This window comes from Balaenoptera physalus (assembly GCF_965194825.1).
Source record: "Balaenoptera physalus genome assembly, chromosome: 14".
NCBI lineage: Eukaryota > Metazoa > Chordata > Mammalia > Artiodactyla > Balaenopteridae > Balaenoptera > Balaenoptera physalus.
In genome coordinates, this window is record NC_138893.1 from 68,354,996 (window position 1) to 68,380,302 (window position 25,307).

The 25,307-nt window shown below is 38.7% G+C and overlaps 2 protein-coding genes across 5 annotated transcripts in view; one reads left to right on the forward strand and one right to left on the reverse strand.

The window, feature by feature from the left end:
* LOC309642314 (transcription factor A, mitochondrial) overlaps window positions 1-25,307 on the forward strand; it is a 49,461-nt gene that overhangs the window by 8,339 nt on the left and 15,815 nt on the right. For 2 of the 4 annotated variants that reach the window (XM_082423770.1, XM_082423771.1), the window contains 2 exons: window positions 3,350-3,406; window positions 4,933-5,338. In XM_082423770.1, the coding sequence (XP_082279896.1) occupies window positions 3,350-3,406; window positions 4,933-5,061 (186 nt within the window). In that variant the 3' untranslated portion in view covers window positions 5,062-5,338. Of the gene's footprint in view, window positions 1-3,349; window positions 3,407-4,932; window positions 5,339-25,307 lie in introns of those variants that run through there. The other 2 variants (XM_082423768.1, XM_082423769.1) reach the window with 1 other exon arrangement.
* The window catches only part of ZNF239 (zinc finger protein 239), a 40,540-nt gene continuing 35,988 nt past the window's right edge, over window positions 20,756-25,307 (reverse strand). Inside the window, exon 4 of the transcript XR_014253092.1 lies at window positions 20,756-21,940. The gene's annotated coding sequence lies outside the window, so the exon portion shown is untranslated. The remainder of the gene's footprint in view (window positions 21,941-25,307) is intronic.

Sequence of the window (25,307 nt, forward strand, 5' to 3'; positions counted from 1 at the left end):
TTTTCTCCCCTTCTCTTTTTTCTTTGTTCTGACTCTCTGGAACTCTTATTATTTGTTTATGCATCTTCTGAACTGGTCCTCTAGTTTTATTAGCTTTTCTGTATTGTTTTCTCTTGGCCTTTTTTGCTTTTCTTTCTGGGATATACATTTTCACTAAATCTCCCTGTTTTCAGCATGTTACCATTGCCCCAACTGTACTGGGTATCCACAGAGTAACTATTTTACCCTTTTAAGACGATGACTATCATAGAATCTGCCCATGATGGGGATTTAACCTCTGTTTTAAACAGACTTTCAGTCAATCCTCATGTTTTAGCTGACCTTCACCTCTATTTTATACCTGTCTGGTGCTGCATTGTAAATCAATTTGCCTTTTACTTTTTTGGGTTTAGGTATCATTTCTCCACCTGCTTTTCAGCTTCCAAAATGCTGTGTTAGTACTGCCCTCTCCTGTTGTCTTTGTCCATGTGGTTTTTATGCCTTAAGAAATTTTAGTTTAATTTTAAAAAAATAAATAAACCACAGAAATTTATTGCTTACAGTTCTGGAGGTTAGGAAATACAAGATCAAGGCACCATCATGGTGAGGGCCCTTTTCTGGTTCATAGCTGGCACCTTCTCACTGTGTCCTCACATGGTGGAAGGGCTCATTTAATGGGGTTTTAGGAAGCAACAAAAGCAAATATCTTTCCATCCCTTTAATTTTTTTTCATGATTTATTTTTTTAGTTGAAAGATTATTCATGCAACTTCATAAATTATTGTTTAATGCATTGAGTGTGAAACTTTATGGATTAAATATATTTTTTGAATTTATTTATTTTATTATTTATTTTTGGCTATGTTGGGTCTTCGTTGCTGCACATGGGCTTTCTCTAGATGTGGTGAGTGGGGGTTACTCTTTGTTGCAGTGTGCTGGCTTCTCATTGCAGTGGCTTCTCTTGTTGTGAGCACGGGCTCTAGGCGCGTGGGCTTCAGTAGTTGTGGAGCACGGGCTTAGTTGCTCTGTGGCATTTGGGATCTTCCCGGAGCAGGGATCAAACCCGTGTCTCCTGCATTGGCAGGCGGATTCTTAACCACTGCGTCACCAGGGAAGTCCCTATGGATTAAATATAAGCAAAAAGATATGTTATGAAAGAATTGAGAGCATTAAAGCAATTAAAAAAAAAATTAATTTATTTATTTTATTTATTTTTGGCTGTGTTGGGTCTTTGTTGCTGTGCGTGGGCTTTCTCTAGCTGCAGCGAGCGGGGGCTACTCTTCGTTGTGGTGCGTTGGCTTCTCATTGCGGTGGCTTCTCTTGTTGTGGAGCACGGGCTCTAGATGTGCGGGTTTCAGTAGTTGTGGCTTGTGGGCTCTAGAGCGCGGGCTCAGTAGTTGTGGCTCGTGAGCTTAGCTGCTCCGCAGCATGTGGGATCTTCCTGGACCAGGGCTCGAACCCGTGTCCCCTGCATTGGCAGGTGGATTCTTAACTACTGCGCCACCAGGGAAGCCCAAAGCAATTCTTTCCAAAGCTAAGAGAACAGTTATTTAGTAACTGTCCCTGAATATACTAAATGTGTTTATAAAAGGTAAGTTTAAAATATTCAAAACATAGGCTTGGATACCATCTGGTACCTCATTTTTTCTTAATAGGAAAATAAAATTCAGTCAAAGTTCTGGTCAGAATAGTAAAGTTCATTGTTTTAACTCCACTTCTCCTTAAAATCACTGATGATATTCTCCTAGCTTTAAACAGGTACTTTTCAAACCATATCCCTCTTTCCCTCACATTCTCCTTCTCCTGTCCCTCTGTCTCTTCTCTGCCCCTTGTTCTCCACCCACCCATTTTTCCCTTCAGTCTTTGCTCTCTGGTAGCAACAGCACAAGCTGTGTGAAGTGTACTCACTCTCCTCTCTGCCTCTCCTCCCGCTATGGGATCCCTGCATCCCTTTAGTTTTATAGATGAAGAACCAAGCCTAAGGGAGGTAATATGACTTTTTCCAAGTCACATAGTTAAGTTCAGCTAAGTAGAATAAGAACTGGTGTTGTATTTTTCCTATGACTACACCTAAACATGTTGGCACAAATTTTAGAAGAAAACATTAAGCTACAGAGAGGAAATAAAACACTTAGTCTTTGAAGTTAGTCTATGACAGAATGTAGTTTATACTTGAATATTAATGTTTCTGAATCCAAAAAGATAAATATCTGCACGGGAAAAGGAACCATCAACAAAATGAAAAGTCATCCTATCAAATGGGAGAAGATATTTGCAAATGATTTAAAGAGTTCATACAACTCAGCAAAAAAAAAAAAAAAAAATCTGATTAAAAAATGGGCAAAGGATCTGAATAGACATTTTTCCAAAGAAAGACATAGAGCTGGCTAACAAGTACCTGAAAAGGTGCTCAACATCACTAACAGGGAAATGTAAATCAGAACTACAATGAGATATCAGCTCATACCTGTTAGAATGGCTATTATCAAAAAAACCCAGGAAATAACAAGTGTTGGTAAGGATGTGGTAGAAAGAACCCTTGTGCTAAAACACTAACTCAAAAAGGTATATACACCCCCATGTTCACTGAAGTATTATTTACAGTAGCCAAGACATGGAAGCAATCTTAAGTGTCTATTGATGGATGAATGGATAAAGAAAACGTGTATATGCAGTGAAATATTATTCAGCCATCATAAATAAGGGAGTCTTGCCATCTGTGACAACATGAATGGTCCTTGAGAGTATTATGCTAAGTGAAAAAAATCAGAAAGACAACGTATAATCTCATTTATATGTGGAATCTTAACAAAAGAGCTCATAGACGCATATAACAGATTGGTGTTTGCTAGAGTTGGTGGGTGGGGGTGGGGGTCAAAATGGGTGAAGGAGGTCAAAAGGTACAAACTTCCAGTTATAAATAAATAAGTCCTGGCAATGTACAATATGGTGACTGTAGTAAATACTGTACTGCACATTTGAAAGTTGCTAAGAGAGTAGATCCTAAAAGTTCTCATCACACACAAAAATTTGTAACCATGTAAGGTGATGGATGTTAACTAGACTTACTCTGATCATTCTGCAATATATACAAATACCTAATCATTATGTTGTACACCTGAAACTAATGTTATATGTCAATTATATCTCAGATTTTAAAAAGATACCTTTTTAAATACCTTCATACCATTAATTTTTGTACATTTTAACAGTTTAATAATTTTTACTTAGAAAAGATGTTAAGAATTGATGAATCTTTGCTTGTGATTCTTGATATCTGAGTGTTTGTTATTGGAATGAATAATAAAAAAAATTTTTCTTTAATCGTTGAAATCCCTATATCTGGTACTTAAAGATATGTTGTTTTACAGGTAAAGCTGAAAGCTGTAAATGAAAGCTGGAAAAATCTCTCTAGTTCTCAAAAGCAAGTAAGTAGTATGGTTTTAGTCTCAAGTGTCTAGTTAGAATATCTGTGAGAATATGTTAGAGCAAGGCTTGATTCATGTGATATACTTATATTACACAAAGTATTTTAAAATTATTTTCATATTCTTGGAACCAGTTTGGCTTTTCTCTTTTGGTAGTTTATTTTTAATTGGCTTCATTTTATTTTATTTTAAAAAATATTTATTTATTTATTTATTATTTTTGGCTGCGTTGCGGCACACGGGATCTTTCGTTGCGGCATGGGCTCTTCATTGCAGTGCACAGGCTTCTCTCTACTTGTGGTGTGCTGGCTTCTCTCTAGTTGTGGCACGTGGGCTTAGTTGCACCACGGCAGGCATGTGGGATCTTAGTTCCCCAACCACGGATTGAACCCACGTCCCCTGCATTGGAAGGCAGATTCTTTTATTTATTTATATATAAATAAATAAGTAAATACATACATACATACATATGTTGCATCATTGCTGCTCGTGGGCTTTCTCTAGTTGCGGTGAGCAGGGGCTACTCTTCATTGTGGTGCACAGGCTTCTCATTGTGGTGGCTTCTCTTGCTGCGGAGCACGGGCTCTAGGCACGTGGGCTTCAGTAGTGTGGCGCACAGGCTCAGTAGTTGCGGCTTGCGGGCTTTAGAGCACAGGCTCAGTAGTTGTGGCGCACGGGTTTAGTTGCTCCGCGGCACGCGGGATCTTCCCAGCCCAGGGCTCGAACCCGTGTCCCTTGCATTGGCAGGCGGATTCTTAACCACTGCGCCACCGGGGAAGCCCCTGGAAGGCAGATTCTTAACCACTGGACCACCAGGGAAGTCCCTGCTAGGTTTTTTTTGTTTTTTGTTTTTTTTTAATTAATTAATTTATTTTTGGCTGTGTTGGGTCTTCGTTGCTGTGCAGGCTTTCTCTAGTTGCGGCGAGTGGGGGCTACTCTCTGTTGCGGTGCGTGGGTGTCTCATTGCAGTGGCTTCTCTTGTTGCAGAGCAGGGGCTCTAGGGCATGGGCTTCAGTAGTTGTGGCCCATGGGCTCAGTAGTTGTGGCTCGTGGGTTCTAGAGTGCAGGCTCAGTAGTTGTGGCTCACGGGCTTAGTTGCTCCGCGGCATGTGGGATCTTCCCGGACCTGGGATGGAACCCGTGTCCCCTGCATTGGCAGGTGGATTCTTAACCACTGCGCCACCAGGGAAGCCCCCTGGTAGCTTTTGACTGCAAATAAAATTGGTATTTAAAAGTGTCACTCATAACTTAGTGTCACTGTATCCAGTGATGGTCACACCCTGCCCCTGTTCCTTTTCCATACTCCAAGCCCTGAAATTGTAACAACTTCATTAATATTTAAAATCTTTATCTCTTACCTTTCTTCATCTAATTTTTATCTCACAAAAACATTCGTTTCCAATCCCTCCTTATATATGTAGAATAATAGTAAGGTAATTTCTAGAGTATATATAGGAAAGCATTCCAGAAATTAATTGCAAAGATTCCTCTAAAGAAATCATTTTAACGATTACACTTTTTCTCAGGTATATATTCAACTTGCTAAAGATGATAAAGTTCGTTATTATAACGAAATGAAATCTTGGGAAGAACAGATGGTTGAAGTTGGACGAGATGATCTTGTACGACGTTCAGTGAAATACACAGCAAAATAGTGACCCTGAGAAGTCTTAAAATAGAAGATTGAATTATGTTCATAATGGATAGACACAAGAAACCAATTAGGTCTCAATACCCAAAGCTGTTTAAAATTAAAATGGATAAAAGTTGGTAAACATTTATATTTAATTTCTTTTCTTTAGCCCATTGACTTCTGCCAGCCAATTCAATACATTTTGTATTGGTGTCTTGCTTTGGAAAACCCAAACAGATAAGAGTTCATGCGGAATGTATTTTGTGTTTAGGAACCACTGAGCATCAAAATAATCCATGAAATGTAACCGTGAATCATTTTACCTTTGATAAAGGTAAATCAGACTGTGAAGTTTTTTTATACTCTATGACTATGGAAAGAATATTGTTGTTTCCTTATATTACGGAGGCAGGCGTTTCCTTTTCAGAAGTGTCTCAAAGTTTGTAGAAGCCATAATGTTCTGTGATATAATTGTTTGTTTTTAATAGAGCATCCAGAACTCATGTTGGCAAATTCCAAATCCTAGGTATAATTCATATTGTAGTCAGAGTTGATGGTTGTACATGCAAGAGATTTCTGGTGTCAGTTGCAACTTTTATAAAAGGGATAGAGAAATTTATATATCTTTGCCTCATTGTCTTTTTTCCTAAATTAAAAACTAAAAAATTATGTACCATATCTATGCATATTGTTTTATATTGCATAGAGTAAAAATTTAAGTGTTTCCTAATTATATGTTTTAAGGTGAGACATTCATTTTACAGCTTTCTGGGGGGTTTTTTTTGTTTGTTTTTTTAAAGTAGGAATTTGTATTCTGAATTATTTTTTCTCTTATGTGAGTATATTTATCCAGAAAGTAGAGAACTTATTTGGTATAAGTTTTAAAATGAGAGATCTAAAAAAACATAAGTCTCCTGTCTCTAGATTTGGAGCCTGTAATTTTTAAACATTTTGCGTAACATATAAAAGCCTTTGTACGGGATCCAGCTCTGGCCTGTTGGTGAAATCCAGCCCACTGCCTGCTTTTCATGGCCTTGTGAGGTAAGAATTGTGTTTACAATTTTAAATGGTTAAAAAAAAAAGAATATTTCAAGGCACATGAAAATTAATATGAAATTCAGTGTCCATAAATAATGTTTTATTGGAACACAGCCATACTCATTGTTTATGGCTGCTTTTGTGCAACAGTGACAGAGTTGACTAGTTGTTACAGAGACGGATAGCCTGCAAGGACTGACCCGTACAGTGTGGAATGAGATGCTCTTAAATTATTTGCTATGGCTCAGTAAAATAAACCTTAAGAATTTGCCAGTTAGCATATAAACCTTACCATCCTTTAGCATTTGTTTATCCTCTTAGGAGAGTCAAGCAAAGGTTTTCAAAATCCTCACCAGCATTTTGAGCAAAGTATTCAACTGTCATCATCAGTTCACAGGAATAAGATAACTCAAAATTTATATTTATATTATACAAAATATTATGCCCCAAAATTGTGTATTCTAGATCTCCAGAAACAAATGAAGATTTTTGTAGTTTGTGGATAGAAAATAAGTTAAAAGTCATGAAAAAATGACTTTTTACATACCGAATTTGGCAAAGGTAGGGACTGTAGAGAAAAATATAGCTTAAGAGAAGCCTAAGATTTAAACATATGAAGCTGAGTGTATTCAAACAACTTTCCCCTGTGGATAGGAATACAGGACAAAGTCTGCCATTAGGTAGATAGGCACCATGGGTCTGAGGCTAGAGTATTTTGGGGAGTAAGGGTTAGGGAAGAAAAGGACGTGTGCTAGTGTCTATCACAAGCTTTTCTCAATTAGGTTTCCAGGAGAGAATTAAGCCCTAATTCCCTATGGCATCTAGAATGGTACTGATTTTGTATCATCCTCAGCAGAATGGAGAAAATAATCATTCAAATAATTTACTGTGTTCTGTGCTTCAGATGAGCCTAGGGAGCAGATAGGAGTCAGTGTTTGTAATGAATATTATAGAATGGGTGAGGTAGAGAAATGAGTTACGTAAACACCTGCAGGACAAGTGTAGTATAAAACACATCTTTGCAATTACTTTCTGAGCTCTTTTAGCATTTAACTACCTATATCATTTTATACCAAACACATTCAAATCTTATCTTCCCGAATATACTGGGAAGTTCAGTGTCTGGTAAGTTCTTAAATATTTACATCTTAATGTAGGGAAGAAAAGTATGAAACAGTGAAAGGAGCTAGAGCAAAACCATTTTATGATAATATCATTTTATTGGTTTTTCTTTGTTTCTAAAAGAATGTCATCATTAATACTTTAAATATTAGGATAATCTGATTTCACACCTTTCTTAATAAACTTCAGTACATGTTGAAGACTGGCATGCCATATATCAAATGCCATCCAGTTTAACAATATACACAAATATTCTATTGTTATAAAGAATAAGAGCTTATATCACTAACCAGTGGCCAGTCATATAACACCTTACTTTTTAGACTTTTCTTAAATTGACCCAACAAAGTAATTGCTGTAAGAGCTAAAGAATAGTGCCAGGGAAAAGATGCTGAGGAAATGAAAGCAGTGTTTATGCTTTTCTGAGCAGTTGGTCATAAAGAGATGTTTATACTTTTGTTCATTAGAGTACCAGTATTAGATTTTTTGAAATAAATTGATGATGGGTATGTGTGTAATTATTTTACTTTCTGATGTTTAAGGGATATTAATGTGCAGATTCAGCCTACTGTAATCATGTAATTTTGCTGTTGCTTTTGGCTAACTCCTTTTTTGGAAATGCCACTTTCTTTTTTTAAATAGTTGGCTATGAATGTGTATATTTAAATTTCTGAATTAAAATATTACTACAAGTAGAGTTAAAGTAACTAGAAAACTTTATTGATTTTTCTGACATTTACTGTACCTAAAATTAATCACCACCAGGTTGTGCTAAAGCAGCAGGAAGTTCTTATATAGTTAAGTAATAAATACCCATTATTTCTCTTAATTTTATCAATCTTTTTACTATAAGAATTCTCTCAAGAATACTCTCTTACGTTCCTCTCCTCACAGCCACTCTCCCTCCTTCTTTTCAAAGCTCCAAGCTCTTACAGACAAATTTGAAAATGTTATAAGCACAGACTGTATGTTTTGAAATTTTAAAACAGTAATACTTTTTTTTTTTTAAATACTTTTTTTTAAATTGAACCTTTGGGAAGAATAAGAAATGAACATATTTATTACTTTGAACTTGTAAAACCTTCGAAACAGAAAGTAAAACTATACAAAGCTAGTATCATCAGTCTCTCACATTGTTCACAAATAAAGTACTTTTGGTAATTGATTAAATAATTGATTATATTTAGTGGAAAATACATGAAACATGAAACTATTTTCTAGCACATTAAAAAATACTAAAAAAAAATTTTTTTTTTTACTGGCTAAGAAGCTACATACTTAAAATTGACCCTAAACAAGAATTTTAAATAAGCTAAACATTTAAAAATCACCCTAATGTCATTTAAATCATCGTTACATAATGGTGTCTGATTTACATGTGATGTGCAAGAAAATATTGAATTTACTTTTTTGCCTATATTAATTTAAGATTTATCCAATTTCATTTCTCCACCCCCACAAGTCATGTATAAGAGGAGAATAAGGAAGGCAGTATAGTTGACCTTTGAACAGTGCAGGAGTTAGGGATGTGGTCAAAAATCCATGTATAACTTATAGTTGGCCCTCTGTATATACGGTTCCTCTATATACGCAGTTCTGCATCTGTGTATTCAGCCAACTGTTGATTATGTAGTACTGTAGTATTTACTGTTGAAAAAAATTTGCATATAAGTTAGACTCACACAGTTCAAACCCATTATGTTCAGGGTCAATTATACAGTTCTGACACAGTGACTTTTTACTATAGAGACTACCAACCATCAGCCTTCGCATTAAAAAGTTGATTGGTTATACCCAACTCTAAGATTCTATTTAAATAATTTGTTTGATCTGGAGACAGGGTGGGATCAAGATGGAGTAGGAAAACCTTGAACTCACCTAGCCCAATCAACACATCAAAAATACAACTATGTATAGAGCAATTCTTCATGAAGGAGATCTGAAGACTAGCAGAACAGCTCTTGTACAACCAAGGCTGTTGTACACAGAGTCTGGTAGGGAGGAGAAGCATCCTAGCCAGGATCCACATCCCTAGCAGGTGATCCAGAAGATTGGGATGTCACAGGCTTGGGATCCTTTCTAAGAAGCAAGGAATTCACACCCCATATGAAGCATCCCAGTCCTGGGGTCTGGCACTAGGAAGACAGCCCTCTTAGTTGGTTTGAAGACCACTGGGGCTTACTGGAGGGCTGTAAGAAACTGAGACTCCACTCTGAAGAGCACACACGTATTTGCTCCCAGTCCCAGCACAGACCAGCAGATTGAAAACTGGTGCTCTGGCCAGCCTGCCAGGACACCCCAGGGTACACTCCAGTCGGCACCAGGATCCCACTCCAGTCCCACCTGAACTGGCACCATTCCCCATTAAGGTGGAGACTGCCATTGCCAACACACATGTATGCACTGGGAAAAAAGGAGAGCCAGCTCAGGTGAAATTCCAACACCTTGGCCGCAACCTCACCTCTAACCAAGGCAAAGACTGCCACCACAATTGCACGTGTGTGAATGTACTAGCGAAAGAGCAAGCCAGCCTAGAGGTGGGGTTCTAACCCCTTGGGCCCTGACCCCACCTCTGACCAAGGTGGAGCCTGCCATTGCCATCACGCATGTGTGCGTGCACTGGAGAAGAAGCAAAGCCAGCTCAGAAGTGCTGTTCCAACCCCTCAGCCCCAACACCACCCCTAAGCAAGGCAGAGACTGCCATCATGCCAGGAAGAAACTTGACTCCCTTAGGGCTCCTGCTCCAGCCCCTTGGACTTGGTCCCGCTTCCCAATAGGGTGACAACCACCACTGAGCCTGGGACAAGTCCCAGCTCACATCTGACTCCAGCTCTATTCCCTTGGACGCTAGCCATACCTCCCATCAAAGCAGCTGCCATCAGCACACACCAGGAGAAGACACGGCCTGTGCTCACTTCAGATCTAGCTCCCACCAAAGCCACTGGGCTAACACAGACTGCATAAGGATGCTCCCACAGAAGGACATGCCTACAAGACCATAATAGGTAACAGTTTCACCTAATTTCATAGAGACAAATAGAGGAAGTCAAAATGAGAAGACAGAGGAATATATTTCAAATGAAGGGGGGGGGGAACCCCAGGGGGGGAAAAATGAAACATAATTTACCTGATAAAGAGTTCAAAGCAATAGTAAAACAAAAAACAACAATAAAACACACACACACACACACAAAACAGAAAACACAAAAAACAAAAACAACTTGGGAAAAGAATAGAGGAACACAGTGAGAAATTCAAAGAACTATGAAACATGAAAAAGAACAAGTCAGAGAACTGAAGAATAACTGAAACAAAAATACATTAGAAGGAATTAACAGGAGATTAAGTGATAAAAAATAATGCATAAGCAATCTGGAAGATAGAATACAGGAAATCAAATCAGAACAGCAAAAAGAAAAACTTTTAAAATTATTTATTTATTTTTTGGCTGTGTTGGGTTTTCGTTTCTGTGCGAGGGCTTTCTCTAGTTGCGGCAAGCGTGGGCCTCTCACTATTGCAGCCTCTCTTGTTGCAGAGCACAGGCTCCAGATGCGCAGGCTCAGTAGTTGTGGCTCATGGGCCTAGTTGCTCCGCGGCATGTGGGATCTTCCCAGACCAGGGCTCGAACCCGTGTCCCCTGCATTGGCAGGCAGATTCTCAACCACTGTGCCACCAGGGAAGCCCAGAAAAACTTTTTAAAATGAGGATATTTCAAGAGACCTCTGGGACAACATCAAGAATACAAACATTCACATTATAGGGGTCACAGAAGGAGAAGAGAAAGGGGTTGAAAATGTATTTGATGAAATTATGGCTGAAAACTTCCCAAACCTGAGGAAGGAAAAAATGTCCAGGTACAGGAATCACAGAGTGCCAAACAAGATGAATCCAAAGAGACCCACACCAAGACATCATAATTGAAATGACAAAAGTTAAAGAGAGAATCCTAAAGACAGTGAGAGTAAAACAAAGAGTCACATACAAGGGAACCCCCACAAGGCTATCAGCTGATTTTTCTGAAGAAACTTTGCAGGCCAGAAGGGAGTGGCATGATATATTTAAAGTGCTGAAAGGGAAAACCTACAACCTAGGATACTCTACCCAGCAAGACTGTCATTCAGAATTGAAGGAGAGAGAATTTCTCAGATAAGCAAAAACTAAAAGAGTTCATCAGTACTAAACTAAGTCTAAAAGAAATGTTAAAGGGTCTTCTCTAAATGGAAAAGAAAATGCTACAACAAGAATTTATAGGAAAGGATAAATCCCACTAGTAAAGGCAAAATACAGTAAAGATTGAGGATCAAGCTAGTATGAATAAACTAGTATGAAGATTAAAAAACAAAAATTGTAAAATCAACTATAACTACAGTAAACATGAAGGAATAAACATGAAGATGTAAAATATGACATCCAAAACCAAATGTGGGGACTTCCCTGGCAGTTCAGTGGTTAAGACTCCATGCTTCCACTGCAGGGGGCGCGGGTTTGATCCCTAGTCAGGGAACTAAGATCCCACATGCTTCATGGTGCAGTCAAAAACAAAACAAAACAAAAAAACTAAAAACTAATTTGGGGGAGGGGTGTAAAATGTAGATCTTTTAGAATGTCTTTGAACTTAAATAACTATCAGTTTAAAAGCAAGTAGATATAGAACTTCCCCGGTGGTGCAGTGTATAAGAATCTGCCTGCCAATGCAGGGGACATGGGTTCAATCCCTGGTCTGGGAAGATCCCACATGCCGCAGAGCAACTAAGCCCATGTGCACAACTACTGAGCCTGTGCTCTAGAGCCCGAGAGCTGCAACTACTGAAGCCCACACACCTAGAGCCTGTGCTCCGCAACAAGAGAAGCCACTGCAAGGAGAAGCCTGTGCAACCTCAACGAAGAGTAGCCCCCACTCACTGCAACTAGAGAAAGCCTGCACACAGCAAAGAAAACCCAACAGCCAAAAATAAATAAATTAAATCTTAAAAAAAATTTCTTAAAAAAAAAAAGCAAGTAGATATAGTTCAACATATATGAATCCCACGGTAACCACAAATCAAAAACCTACAATAGATACAAAAAAAACTGGAAACGAACACAAGCATATCCCTAAAGAAAATCATCAAACCACAGGGGAAGGAACTAGAAGAAGAAGAAAAGAACGAAGAAGAACTACAAAAACAACCAGAAAACAAGTAACAAAATGACAATAAGTACATACCTATCAATAATCACTTTATCTATCTATCTATCTATCTATCTATCTATCTATCTATCTATCTATCTATCTATCTATCTATCATCTATCTATCTATCTATTTTGGCCGTGCTACGAGGCATGTGAGATCTGAGTTCCCTGAACAGCGATCAAACCAATGCCCCCTGCAGTGGAAGTGCAGAGTCCTAACTACAGGACCACCAGGGAATTCCCTCAATAATCACTTTAAATGTCAATGGACTAAAGCTCCAATCAAAAGACATAAGGTGGGGACTTCCCTGGTGGTCCAGTGGGTAAGACTCTGTGCTCCCAATGCAGGCAGCCCGGGTTCGATCCCTGGTCAGGGAACTAGATCCTGCATTCATGCTGCAACTAAGAAGTCCACATGCCACAACAAAGACCTGGTGCAGCCAACAACAACAAAAAAAAGACAGAGGGTGGCTGATTGGATTAAAAAAACAAGACCCATCTGTATGCTGCTTACAAGAGACTTACTTTCAGAGCTAAAGATGCACACAGACTGAAAGTAAAGTTATGGAAAAAGATATTTCTTGCAAATGCAAATGACAAGAAAGCTGGGGTGGCAATACTCACATCAGACAAAGTAGACTTTAACACAAGGTCTATAACAAAAGACAAAGAAGGGCATTATATAATGATAAAGAGATCAATACAGGAAGAGCTGTGACACTCATTAACATACATGCACCTAATATAGGAGCACCTAAATATATAAAGCAAATGTTAACAGACATAAAGGGAGAAATTGACACTAATACAATAATAGTAGGAGACTTTAACACCCCACTTACATCAATGGACAGATCATCCAGACAGAGAATCAACGAGGAAACAGTATTCTTAAATGACACGTTAGATCAGTTGGACTTAATAGATATCTATAGGACATTCTGCCCCAAAACAGCAGAATACACATTCTCCTCAAGGGCACATGGAGCGTTTTCCAGGATAGATCATATGCTAGAACACACACACACACAAAAGCCTCAACCAATTTAAGAAGGTAGAAATTATATAACCATTTTTTCCAACCATGACTATATAAAAGCAGAAATCAATTACAGTAAGAAAAATGGGAAAAACAAACACACGGAGACTAAACAATATGCTACTTAAAAAAACGGGTCAATAAAGAAACCAAAGAGGAAATCAGAAAATACCTGAAGACAAATGAAAATAAAAACGCAACTTTCCAAAACCTATGGGACTCATCAAAAGCAGTACTAAGAGGGAAGTTTACAGCAATAAAGCTCTACCTCAAGAAACATGAAAAATCTCAAACAACCCAACCTACCATTTAAAGGAATTAGAAAAAGAAGAACAAACAAAGCCCAAAGTCAGCATAAGGAAGGAAATAATAAAGATCAGAGAGAAAATAAATAAAATGGAAAACAAAAATCAGTAGAATAGATAAATGAAATTAAGAGTTGGTATTTTGAAAAGATAAACAAAATTGATAAACATTTCACCAGATTCATTATTAACAACAAAAGAGAGAGGGCCCAAATAAAATTAGAAATGAAAGAGGAGACTTTACAACTGATATCACAGAAATACAAACAATCATAAGAGAATACTACAAACAATTATATGCCAACAGAGTGGACAAATGGATAAATTCCTAGAAACATACAATATTCCAAGACTGAATCAGCAAGAAATAGAAAATCTGAACAGACCAATTACTAGTCTGAAATTGAATCAGTAATCAAAAAACTCCCAACAAGCAAAAGTCCAGAACTGGATGGCTTCACAGGGGAATTCTACCAAACAATTTTAAAAAGTAATACCTATCTTTCTCAAACTATTCCCACCCGCCCAAAAAGAACAAAAAACAAAAAACTGAAGAGTAAACACTTCCAAACTCATTCTATGAGGCTAGCATTAATCTGATACCAAAACAGACAAAGACGCTACAGAAAAAGAAAATTACAGGCCAATATCCTTGATGAATATAGATGCAAAAATCCTCAACAAAATATTAGCAAACTGAATTTAACAATACATGAAAAGAATCATATATCATGATCAAGTGGGATTTATACCAGGGATGCAAGGATGATTCAACATCTACAAGTTGATCAATGTGATACACCATGTTAACAAAAGATAAAAATCATATGATCCTCTCAGTAGATCCAGAAAAAATATTTGACAAAATCCAACGTCCAGTCATGATAAAACCTCTCAACAAAGCTGATATAGAGGGAACATACCTCAACATAATAATAAAGGCCATTTATGACAAACCTACAGCTAAACATACTCAATGATGAAAAGCTGAAAGCTTTTCCTTCTCTAATATTAAGAACAAGTCAAGGGTGCCCACTTTTGCCATTTCTATTTAACATAGTATTGGAAGTCCTAGCCACAACAATCAGATAAGAAAAAAAATAAAAGGCATCCAAACTGGAAGGGAAGAAGTAAAACTGTCTCTATTTACAGATGACATGATACTGTATATAGAAAACCCTAAAGTCTCCATCAAAAACTGTTAGAACTAATAAATGAATTCAGTAAAGTTGCAGGATACAAGATTAATATACAGAAATTTGTTGAATTTCTATACACTAATAATCAAATATCAGAAAGAGAAATGAAGAAAACAATCCCATTTACAATCACATCAAAAAGACTAAAATGCCTAGGAATAAATTTAACCAAGGAGGTGAAAGACCTATACTCTGAAAACTATGAGATACTGATGAAGGAAATTGAAGACGATACAAATAAATGGAAAGATATTCCATGTTCATGGATTAGAAGAATTACTATTGTTAAAATATCCATACTACCCAAAGCAATCTACAGATTAAATCAAACCCATAACATTTTCCAAAGAACCTGAACAAATGACTCTAAATTTTGTATGGAACCACAAAAGACTCCAAATAGCCAAAGCCATCTTGAGAAAAAAAGAACAAAGCAAGAGGTATCACGCACCCTGACTTCAGACTATACTACAAAGCTCCAGTGATCAAAACAGTATGGTACTGGCACAAAATCAGAAACATAGATCCATGGAACAGAATAGAAAACCCATAAATAAACCCAAACACATATTGTAAATTAAACTATGACAAAGGATGGAAGAATATACAATGGGTAAAATACAGCCTCTTCAATAAATTGTGCTGGAAAAATTGGAGAGCTACATGTAAAAGAATGAAATTTGAACACTTTCTCACACCATATACAAAAATAAACTCAAAATGGATTAAAGACCAGTGTAAGACTTGAAACCATAAAACTCCCAGAAGAAGACATAGGCAGTATGCTCTTTTACATAGGTCATAGCAATATTTTTTGGATCTGTCTCCTCAGGCAAGGGAAACAAAAGCAAAAATAAACAAATGGGACGTTATCAAACTTAAAAGCTTTTGCACAGCAAAGGAAACCATCAACGAAATGAGAGGGCAATCTACTGATAGGGAGGAGATATTTGCAAATGATATGTGTCATAAAGGGTTAACATCCAAAATATCAATATATACCCAGACAACTCCATATCAAAAAAAACAAACAACCTGATTAAAAGATGGGCAGAGAAACTGAATAGGTATTTTTCCAAAGAAGACATACTGTTGAACAACAGACGCATGAAAAGATGCTCAAAATCACTAATCAGGGAAATGCAAATCAAAACCACAATGAGGTATTACCTCACACCTGTTAGAATGGCCATCATTCAAAAGACAAGAAATAATAAGTGTTGGTGAGGGTGTGGAGAAAAGGGAACCCTAATATATGGTTGGTGAGAATGTAAATTGGCACAGCTACTAAGGAAGATGATGGAGGTTCCTTAAAAAACTAAAAATAGAACTACCACATGACCCAGCAATTCCATTCCTGGATATATATCCAAGAAAAGGAAAACACTATTTCGAAAAGATATAGGCACACCAATGTTCATTGCAGCATTATTGACAATAGCCAAGATACGGAAGCAACCTAAGGATCCATCAACAGAGGAATGGATAAAGAAGACATGGTATATATACAATGTAATACTATTCAGCCATAGAAAGAATAAAATTTAGCCATTGCTTAGTTAAATAAGTCACAGAAAGACAAATATTGTATGTTTTCACTTATATGTGGAATCTGAAAAATAAAACAAACTAATGAATATTACAAAACAGAAACAGACTCACAGATACAGAGGAACAAACTAGTGGTTACCAGAGGGGAGAGGGGTGGGAGGAGGGGCATGATAGGTGAAGGGGATTAAGAGGTAAAAACTACTAGGTACAAAATAAGTTACAAGGATGTAACTTACAGCACAGAAAATATAGCCAACATTTTATTATATGAAGTATAATCTACAAAATATTGAATCACTATGTTGTACACCTGAAAGTAATATAATACTGCAAGTTAAGTATACAGAGGAAAGATTCATAATTTTAAGTCCTTTTTAGTAAATACAGGGGACTATCATTAGGTGTATGGTGGAAGTAACAGTAAATTCTGGCATCGTTTTTTTCAGGCAGGCATTTTAATTGTGTGTGTGTGTTGGGGCAGGGGTGGCAGTGTTGTCAGGAATTTCATCCTAGGGACACTGCCTTATGCTGCTAGAAGCCTTGCTAGAGTTTGGTTGTCTCTCTGCAGAGGCCTGGATGGAGTCATTACATACAGGAAGTTTTGCAGTTCATAGTAACCACAACAGTTCATCACCGGGAGACAAAGGGCCCATGCAACTACAACTCTTGCTGTTTCTGCCTGAATCGAATAACAGATTTGCAGTGACCAGTCACCAACAGACTTTGAAAGAAATGATGTGACTGGTCACTGATCATGGTGTGCATCCATTATTAATGTAGTGGTTTGTAGACTAAAGAGCTAGCAGGCAAGTTTGTAGTACTTTATGGGATTTCTCACAATTAATGTAAAGTAGGAACTGAAATTTGAATTGTGTTATTGGGGAGTGGTGTTTAACCAAACCATGTTGGATGAAATTCATGCATATCTGAGCCCTCCAAAGGGTTGCCTGTTGAGTACAGTGCTGCCACATTTTATGGGAATGTAAATTGTGCAAATTTAAAATAATATGAATAAATATTTGAAAGTTGTATGTTATGTACAACGTTTAAAATAGTGCAGTTCTCTTAAAATTAAAAAAAATGGTTGGGAGTCACAGATTTCAAAACTCTTGAACAGCAAATTGAGGGCAGTGTTTGTTATTACTATATGCAGTCGCCTTTAACACACAAAATTTAACTCTATCCTGTGTCAGTCTCCTATAAATGTTGTGAATATGCCTTGAAAGTTTTGTAAAGGATCTGCTGACTTGTACTGCTATTGTAATATTCAGTGTTGTTAAAATTCCAAATCTCTTTTTTAACCAACTAACCCAAATATTCATTAAGGAGTAGTGTTAATGCTTGTGCTGTAAAACATGCCTGAAAATTGATAACTCTGGAACAGAATTATGTTTTTAATAAAATTTGATTTTGATGCACTGTGCAGTTGGATGGTAGATAATAGTCTGGAATACTCAGAAAATATGAAGCAGAATTAAAACAGAATTTCTTTATCCTATTTGTAGATTTATGCTTTTTGAGAATGCCCTCTTTACACTTTTTTCCAATGGGAAAATTAGTACTTGATTATCTAGTGATTCTTAAGTGAATCTTGCCATGTCTACACTTACACATTCCTCACATCACTACTACGTGGGTTTTGTTGAATCCTGGATTTAAAAAGACAGCGTCAAAAACTTAACAAAACTTCTGTAACAGACACTCTCAGGACGAGAAATTTGAATATGGACTTGATATTAGATGCTTTTTTTTTTTTGGCTGCGTTGGGTCTTTATTGTTGCGCGCAGGCTTTCTCTAGTTGTAGCGAGCGGGGGCTACTCTTCATTGTGGTGCACAGGCTTCTCATTGCGGTGGCTTCTCTTGTTGCGGAGCATGGGCTCTAGGTGCGTGGGCTTCAGTAGTTGTGGCATGTGGGCTCAGTAGTTGCAGCACATGGGCTCAGTAGTTGCGGTGCACAGGCTCTAGGGTGCACAGGCTTCAATAGTTGTGGCACACGGGCTTAGTTGCTCCGCGGCATGTGGGATCTTCCCAAACCAGGGCTCGTGTCCCTTGCATTGGCAGGCAGATTCTTAACCACTGCGCCACCAGGCAAGTCCATGGACTTGAATATTAGATGCTTTTTATGGTTAAATTTTATAGGTGTGATAATGGTATTGTGATTATGTAGGAGAATGTCCTTACTCTTAGAAGATACATGATGACACACTTAGGGTTGAAGTTTCATCACAAGTAAAGACACATCTAAATATGGCAAAATCAGCTATTGACTCTAGATGAGATATGTCTGCTCACTGAATCTTTCAAATTTTCTATTTGTTTGAAATTTTCGATAAGGAAGAACTGGGAAATATATTGACCAAGAAAATGTTTATATCGTTTACTGAAATAGTTATGGCTTGAATATCCCATTTGTGTAAAACGTCAAGTAGTTGTGCATGTTATCTAAGGGAGATGAGGCTGTGTGTGATAACCTGTTTTTTTCAGTTTGTATTTTTACACATCTAACAATTTTGTGTATTGCAAATGTCAACTGAAAAAGAATGCACAACCTAAAAGTTGGGAGTTATGTTTTATGAGGCTGACATTCTTAGGACTTCAAGCCGGGGAGGCAGCATCTCAAGTAACCCTGAGAAAACTGCTCTGAGGAGGCAAGGGGGAAGCCAGGATATATAGGAGTTTTGTCTCAAAGGGCAGGTAGTCGGAACAAAAGATTACCGTTAATAAAAAACAAAAAAAACCTAGGTATCTCAAGTTAAGGAATTTAGCGCTTTTCTACGTATGGGAAGATGCAAGAGTCTGGGCTCACTGAAACCATTCCTTTGATATGCACCTCAGCGATCTGGGGCCAGTATCCTGTGTTTTCTCATCCCGAGTTTCCTCAGGTCTCACTGTGGGGAGTGGCTGCAATCCGATGGCTGCTAGATGGCAGGTATTCTTTGTTTCCTTTCTAAGTTCCCTCAGGGCTCACCGGCTCACCCTCGGAGGTGGCTGCAATCGTTGATGACTATGACCGTTGATGACTATGACACCCTTTGTTTACTGACATGGCAGGCAATATTCCATTTCTCACAAGTAATTTTGAGAAGCTGGCATCATCACAGTTTATCATGATTACTACTACCGCCAACACCACCAGCACTGGGCTGCTGTGCCTTCCTGGGAGAAGCCCTGCTACCACCAGGTTTGTTTTCAAAGTTTGCACTGCGCGTCTCTTCTCTGGTCTTCTCTTCCACCCGCGTTAGCGTCTGGGCTAGCGCAGCAACCGCCTCACACCCGCTCCCTGGCTGCGATCAAAGTGGCTCAGGTCCCACCCCCAGCTCCGGGGCGGGGCTCCAGCCGCGAGGCCGGTCGGGGGTAACACCTTCGGGGTCGACAGGCGCTCTGGCGCATGCGCCGCCGCGCGCGCAGCCTCAGTCGGGGTGCGGCGGGCACTGGAGCGCGGTTGGGGCTTGGCCGGTGCGAAAAGCGGCAGAGCTTGAGGGAGGGGCGGGGTTCAGGCCCCTATCCCGGCCAGCGGCAGCTGCTGCGGTGGCTTGTTCGAATCTGGTCCTTGTGCGCTTAGCGGCGCCTGCGGGTCCCCAGAGAGGCCGCTGTAGTGTTGGCGGCCACTGTTGTGAGGCCGCCGCGCACTCGGTGAGGACGGCAGGGAGTCCTCGCCCTCCCACTGTATTAGGCCCGAAAACTGACTCAGAGTGGCTAGCGAGTGCCTCAAGACCGCAGAGCCGGCGGAGGAGGCACATCCACAAATGCTTCCTCCCTAAAAAACAATTCTGCCCAAACGTTGTGCCTGTCCCTGCACTGAGCCAAAGGACATCGCTGTCAAGTATAACGTGGACTCTTTTCTCATGGGGCACTTGTATTTCTGGGATTCTTGGTGTCTCTTCGGGGGTCTGGGATCATAGTTCATAATGGTTAGTTCTGGGGCTGGTATGAACTCTCCAGCCTGTGTGTTTTCAGTGGTTCTGATTTGAGTTTACTGAAGGACCCACCCAAGATTTGGGGGCATAGCGTGTTCCAAGATTTGGGGCGCTCATATAGGTTCCAACTAAAATGATTTTGTCCCTTAGGTTCAGGTCCTGATTCCTAGGAACAAAGTCGATCTTGTGAGGTAAAGAGGAATCCCACCTGGAAGATGGCCCATATGAGTGGAGACCTTCCACAAGGGCTGCAGAACAGAGGAGGATCAAGGCCAAGAAAGAGCAGGCCCTAGATTTGCACAGCCGATTGCACTATGTGATCCTTGTGCTCCGCAAGCCACCCGTCAGACTGTGAGAACGTGAGGTGTGAGCCAGGTTTCAGGAGAGGGAGCTGGGCTAAGGCAAGGGGCAAGTCTGCCCAGGAAATTATACTTCTGAGAGAGCGTAGTCTGGGGGAAAGAAATACTACCTACCACTAAGAAAACTTATCTCAGACCTTCCTGACAGCCTTTGACTTCTTTCAGATTCTCTATTCTTTCCAGTGCCTGAGGGGGCCTCACCCTATGCCCTTTATCACATGTGACATTGAGAGACGTGGGTGCTTCCTCCATCCTGACTTCACAGACACAGGAAGTAGTGAAGGAAAGAGCTTCCTGGACTACTTGTTTCTGCCTAGGATGAAAGATGAAAACCACTGAGCCCAAGAGGATGAATGACCAGGTCATCCCATTCGTAGCAACCTAGCCAATAGATAGATTTTCCAACATAGTTAAGTCAAACCCAGTTTCTATTAAAAGACTGAGAAACTACTGCCAAAGTAGTTCAGGACCAAAAGATGTTCTACAGGAGGACATTTTATCCCGCTAGTGTGTGGAGCTTATAGGCAGGAGAATCCAGGAAATGCAAGGCAGATCAGATCTCTTGTGTTCTATTCTTTCTTCCTCCAGCCCAACTTTGTAGTTCTCTACGTGTTTCCTCGATCCATAGAAAATGAACAGATCTCAGGTGGTTTGTTTATTTTTTCCCTCCTTTGTTGACAGTGTCTTACATGAGACTTTTTAGGGTTAGTAGATTAGAATGGAAATATAGAAATAGATGAAAGTCAACTTCAGGGATAATATGCAGGAACACATCAGTATCAGAATGAAGTACTATGCAGATATATACAAGTTCTATACTATTACTAGACTATTCTGTGCTATCGTTGACCAAATTTGTCTGATTTTTCTGATAGTCATAGCAAAAATGCAGATGTTCTTTGTTACATGATTTGCATTGGCCTTTAAAGAAATCATCATGTGAATTCCTCATGAGGCATTAAGAATTCTAAAGAAGATGTTCCTTTCCTAATCTTCCTGTAGGTATCATAGTAAATAATCTTTCAGTGACTATGGGAAATGGGTGCAGCCAGCTGCCTGTAAGTGCTCCTCAGGGGAAGCAGGACACTTTGTGCCAAAGGAGAACTCAGTCAGTTGAGGTTTCCAGGGGCTGCTCACCGTGGTCTTGTAGACCTCTTTCTCATGGTCCCGCTTGATCCGGGCATAGAACCAGGGATATCTGCAAGAAAGAATGGATTATGTCACCTTCAGATAATCTTCTCTAATATTATGTATAGACTGTGCAGCAGATAGGTTAAAGTTGTATTTTCTGGCACACACTTTCCCAGTGCCCTTTTACGTTTCAAACTGCATCACTTGTTGGATCTGTCTGGTAAGGAACACCAGTGACCTTATTATGACAAATGTCATTGATCCTATAGTATTTGCCTTAATTGAGCATTCTATCCTGTTGACACTCATGTTCAGTCCCTCCTAGAAAATGTTGATTGGTTTCTGGTCTCTTCCTCTGTGATTATTTCTTTTCCATTTTCTCCATGGAGTCTTCTTCCTCTTCTTGCCTCTTATTACTGCTTCTCCCAAGGTGTCCATTATTGGTCCCCTATTGTCCTCACTCTCCTGGTCTTTCTGAGTGATCTCTTTTCCTGTCTGGGGATGCATCATTTGCTGGGATGCTTTTCTGGCTCTCCAGCCCAGACCTCTCCCCTACCTTAGACCCAAATGGCCAACTCTCTGCTGGACATCTCTGTGTAGCTCTTCTAAAGGCCCATCAAACTCTACAGTCCAAAAGGAAAGTTGTTATTAACAGCTCCCCCCACTTTCTCCTTTATTTCCCATCAAATGTTATCACCAGCAAACCCATCATCCGGGTGAAAAACCCAGTATCTATTTCTAAGTGCTGTCCTTTACCTGCTACCCGCACATCCAGTCAGTGATCAAATCTTGTTACATTCAAGTTGTTAATATTTCTTTCTTTTTTTGAAATTGAAATAAAGTGCACACAAATCCTTGGGGTACAACTTGATGAATTTTTCATACGCGCTGCAACTGGATAGCTATCACCCAGCTCAAGATAAAGGGCATTTTCTGTACCGCAGAAGGCTTCTTTTCTTTCCAAGACTGTACTTGCCGACTCAGTCAAAGGTAATTATTATTTTGACTTCTGTTATCATATATTAGTTTTGTCTCATTTTAAACTTCAAATAGAATCATGTAATACATAATCTGTTATGTCTGACTTCTTTTACTCAACATTATGTTTGAGGTCATCCATGTGAAGTAGTAGTTTGGTTTTTTCCCCATGGTATGAATATACCAGTTTATCTATTGTGCTCTGAAAGGATATTTGGGTTGTTTACAATTCTGGCTTTTGTACACATGTGCACTTGAATCTGAGGGATAGAAACCTAGGAGTGGAATTGATGGCTCATAGCACACATACATATGTTTAACTTTGATAGATTCAGCCAAACGGACTTTACAAAGTGTTGTACTGCTTGACACTCCCGCCAGCGGTATGTGAGAGGTTCTCTTGTGCCATCGCCTTGTTAGCATTTGGTATTGTTTGTGAGGTTTTCTTTTTCTTTTTTCTTTTTTAGTATTTGGTGGGTGAGTGTAGTGGTATCTCACTGTGGTTTTAATTTGCATTTCTCAGATTGCTGATCATGCTGAGGATCTTTTCATGTTTTCTAACCATTTTGATATCTTTTTCTTTAAAGCATGTATTTGTTTTGTTTGTTAAAAAAATTGATAGTTTTTCTGTGCTGTATTAACTTGGATGTTTATATGTTCTAGATATGAGTCCTTTGTCAGATATGTGTGCTACAGATATCTTCTTTAAGTTTGAGACTTGTTCTGAATTTTAATTAAGTCCAGTTTATCAATATTTTCTTTAATGGTTAGTGCTTGGTGTCCTGTTTAAAAACATTTTTGCCCATCCCAAAGTCATAAAGGAATTCTCTTATATTCTCGTCTAAAAATTTGAATTGTTTTAGCTTTCACATTTATGTCTATGATCTATTTTGAATTATTAGATACATATACATAAACATGTATATATCTTTTTTTGAGCTATGGCTAGTCAGTTCCCACAGTACCATTTATTGAAAAGACCTTCCTTTCCCCACAGAATTGCAGTGGTGTCTGTTAGAAATCAGGTGACCATATGTGTGTATCTCTTTTTGGATTCTTATTTCTGTTACAGTTGCCTCTTTGTCTACCCTATGCCAGTACTGCCCTGCCTTATTATTTAGCGTTATAAAAAGTATTCATATCTGTGGATATAAGTTGTCCACTTTTGTTCTTCAAGATTTACCATAACTACTTTAAGTCCTTTGTATTTCTTTTTTTAAAATAATTAATTAATTAATTTGGTTGCGCTGGGTCTTAGTTGCGGCAGGCGAGCTCCTTAGTTGCGGCTCGCCATCTCCTTAGTTTCAGCACGCGAACTCCTTAGTTGCAGCAGGCAGCCTCCTTAGTTGCGGCTCCAGGGCTCCTTAGTTGCGGCTCGCCACCTCCTTAATTGTGGCACACGGGCTCCTTAGTTGTGGCATGCGAACTCTTAGTTGCGGTGTGCATGTGAGATCTAGTTCCCTGACCAGGGATTGAACCCAGGCCCCCGGCATTGGGAGCGCAGAGTCTTACCCACTGCGCCCCCAGGGAAGTCCCAGTCCTTTGTATTTCTGTATAAACTTTAAAATCATCTTGTCAACACCCTGCCCTGGGAATCTGCTGGAATTTGGTATTGCACTGGATCTATAGATTGATTTGGGAGTTAGGTTATATTAATACTGGCTTGAATTTTCAACTCATGAACATGGCATTTCTCTTCATTTACTTAGGTCTCCTTTAATTTTTCTCAGGAACGTTTGATAATTTCCATGTGTACATCTTTTACTTCTTTTGTTAGATTTATTCTTAGGTAGTTGAAAAATTTTCTCCCTATTTTGACGTTGCTAGTATATATAGTCAATTTTTGTATACTGAACTTGTTTTCAGTGACCTTACCATTTATTAACTCTAATATTGTATCTGTAGATTATTTTGGAGTTTCCTTCCACACAATTATGTTATATGGATATTTCTTACTTTTTGTCCCATTTAAAACTTTAATTTCTTTTTCTTTATTGCTGTGGCTAGGAGCTACCATGGAATAGAATAGTACGTACTTGTTTTCATTCCAGTCTCAAGGGAAGCTTTTTGATATTTTATCATTTAGGATGATACTTGCTGTAACATTTTTGGTAGACGTTCTTGGGAAAGTTTCATTCTCCTGGTTTGCTGAAAGTTTTTATCATCCAATGTTGTTGAATTTAATTATTGAGTTGATTGTATGGTTTTCTCCTTTATTCTTTTAATGGATTGATATTAACATACTGATTGATATAATTCTATTAATGTTTTGATTTTCAAGTGTTAAACCAGACTATTTTTCCAGGAAAAATTCCCACTTGGCCTTGATATTCTGTCATCTTTGAATGTATTTCATGATAAGTTGTTTAGGATTTTTGTCTTTCTTCATGAGAGAGACTTTTATTTTCCTTTTTTATAATGTTTTTGTCATGTTTTGTATCAATTGTATATGGCCT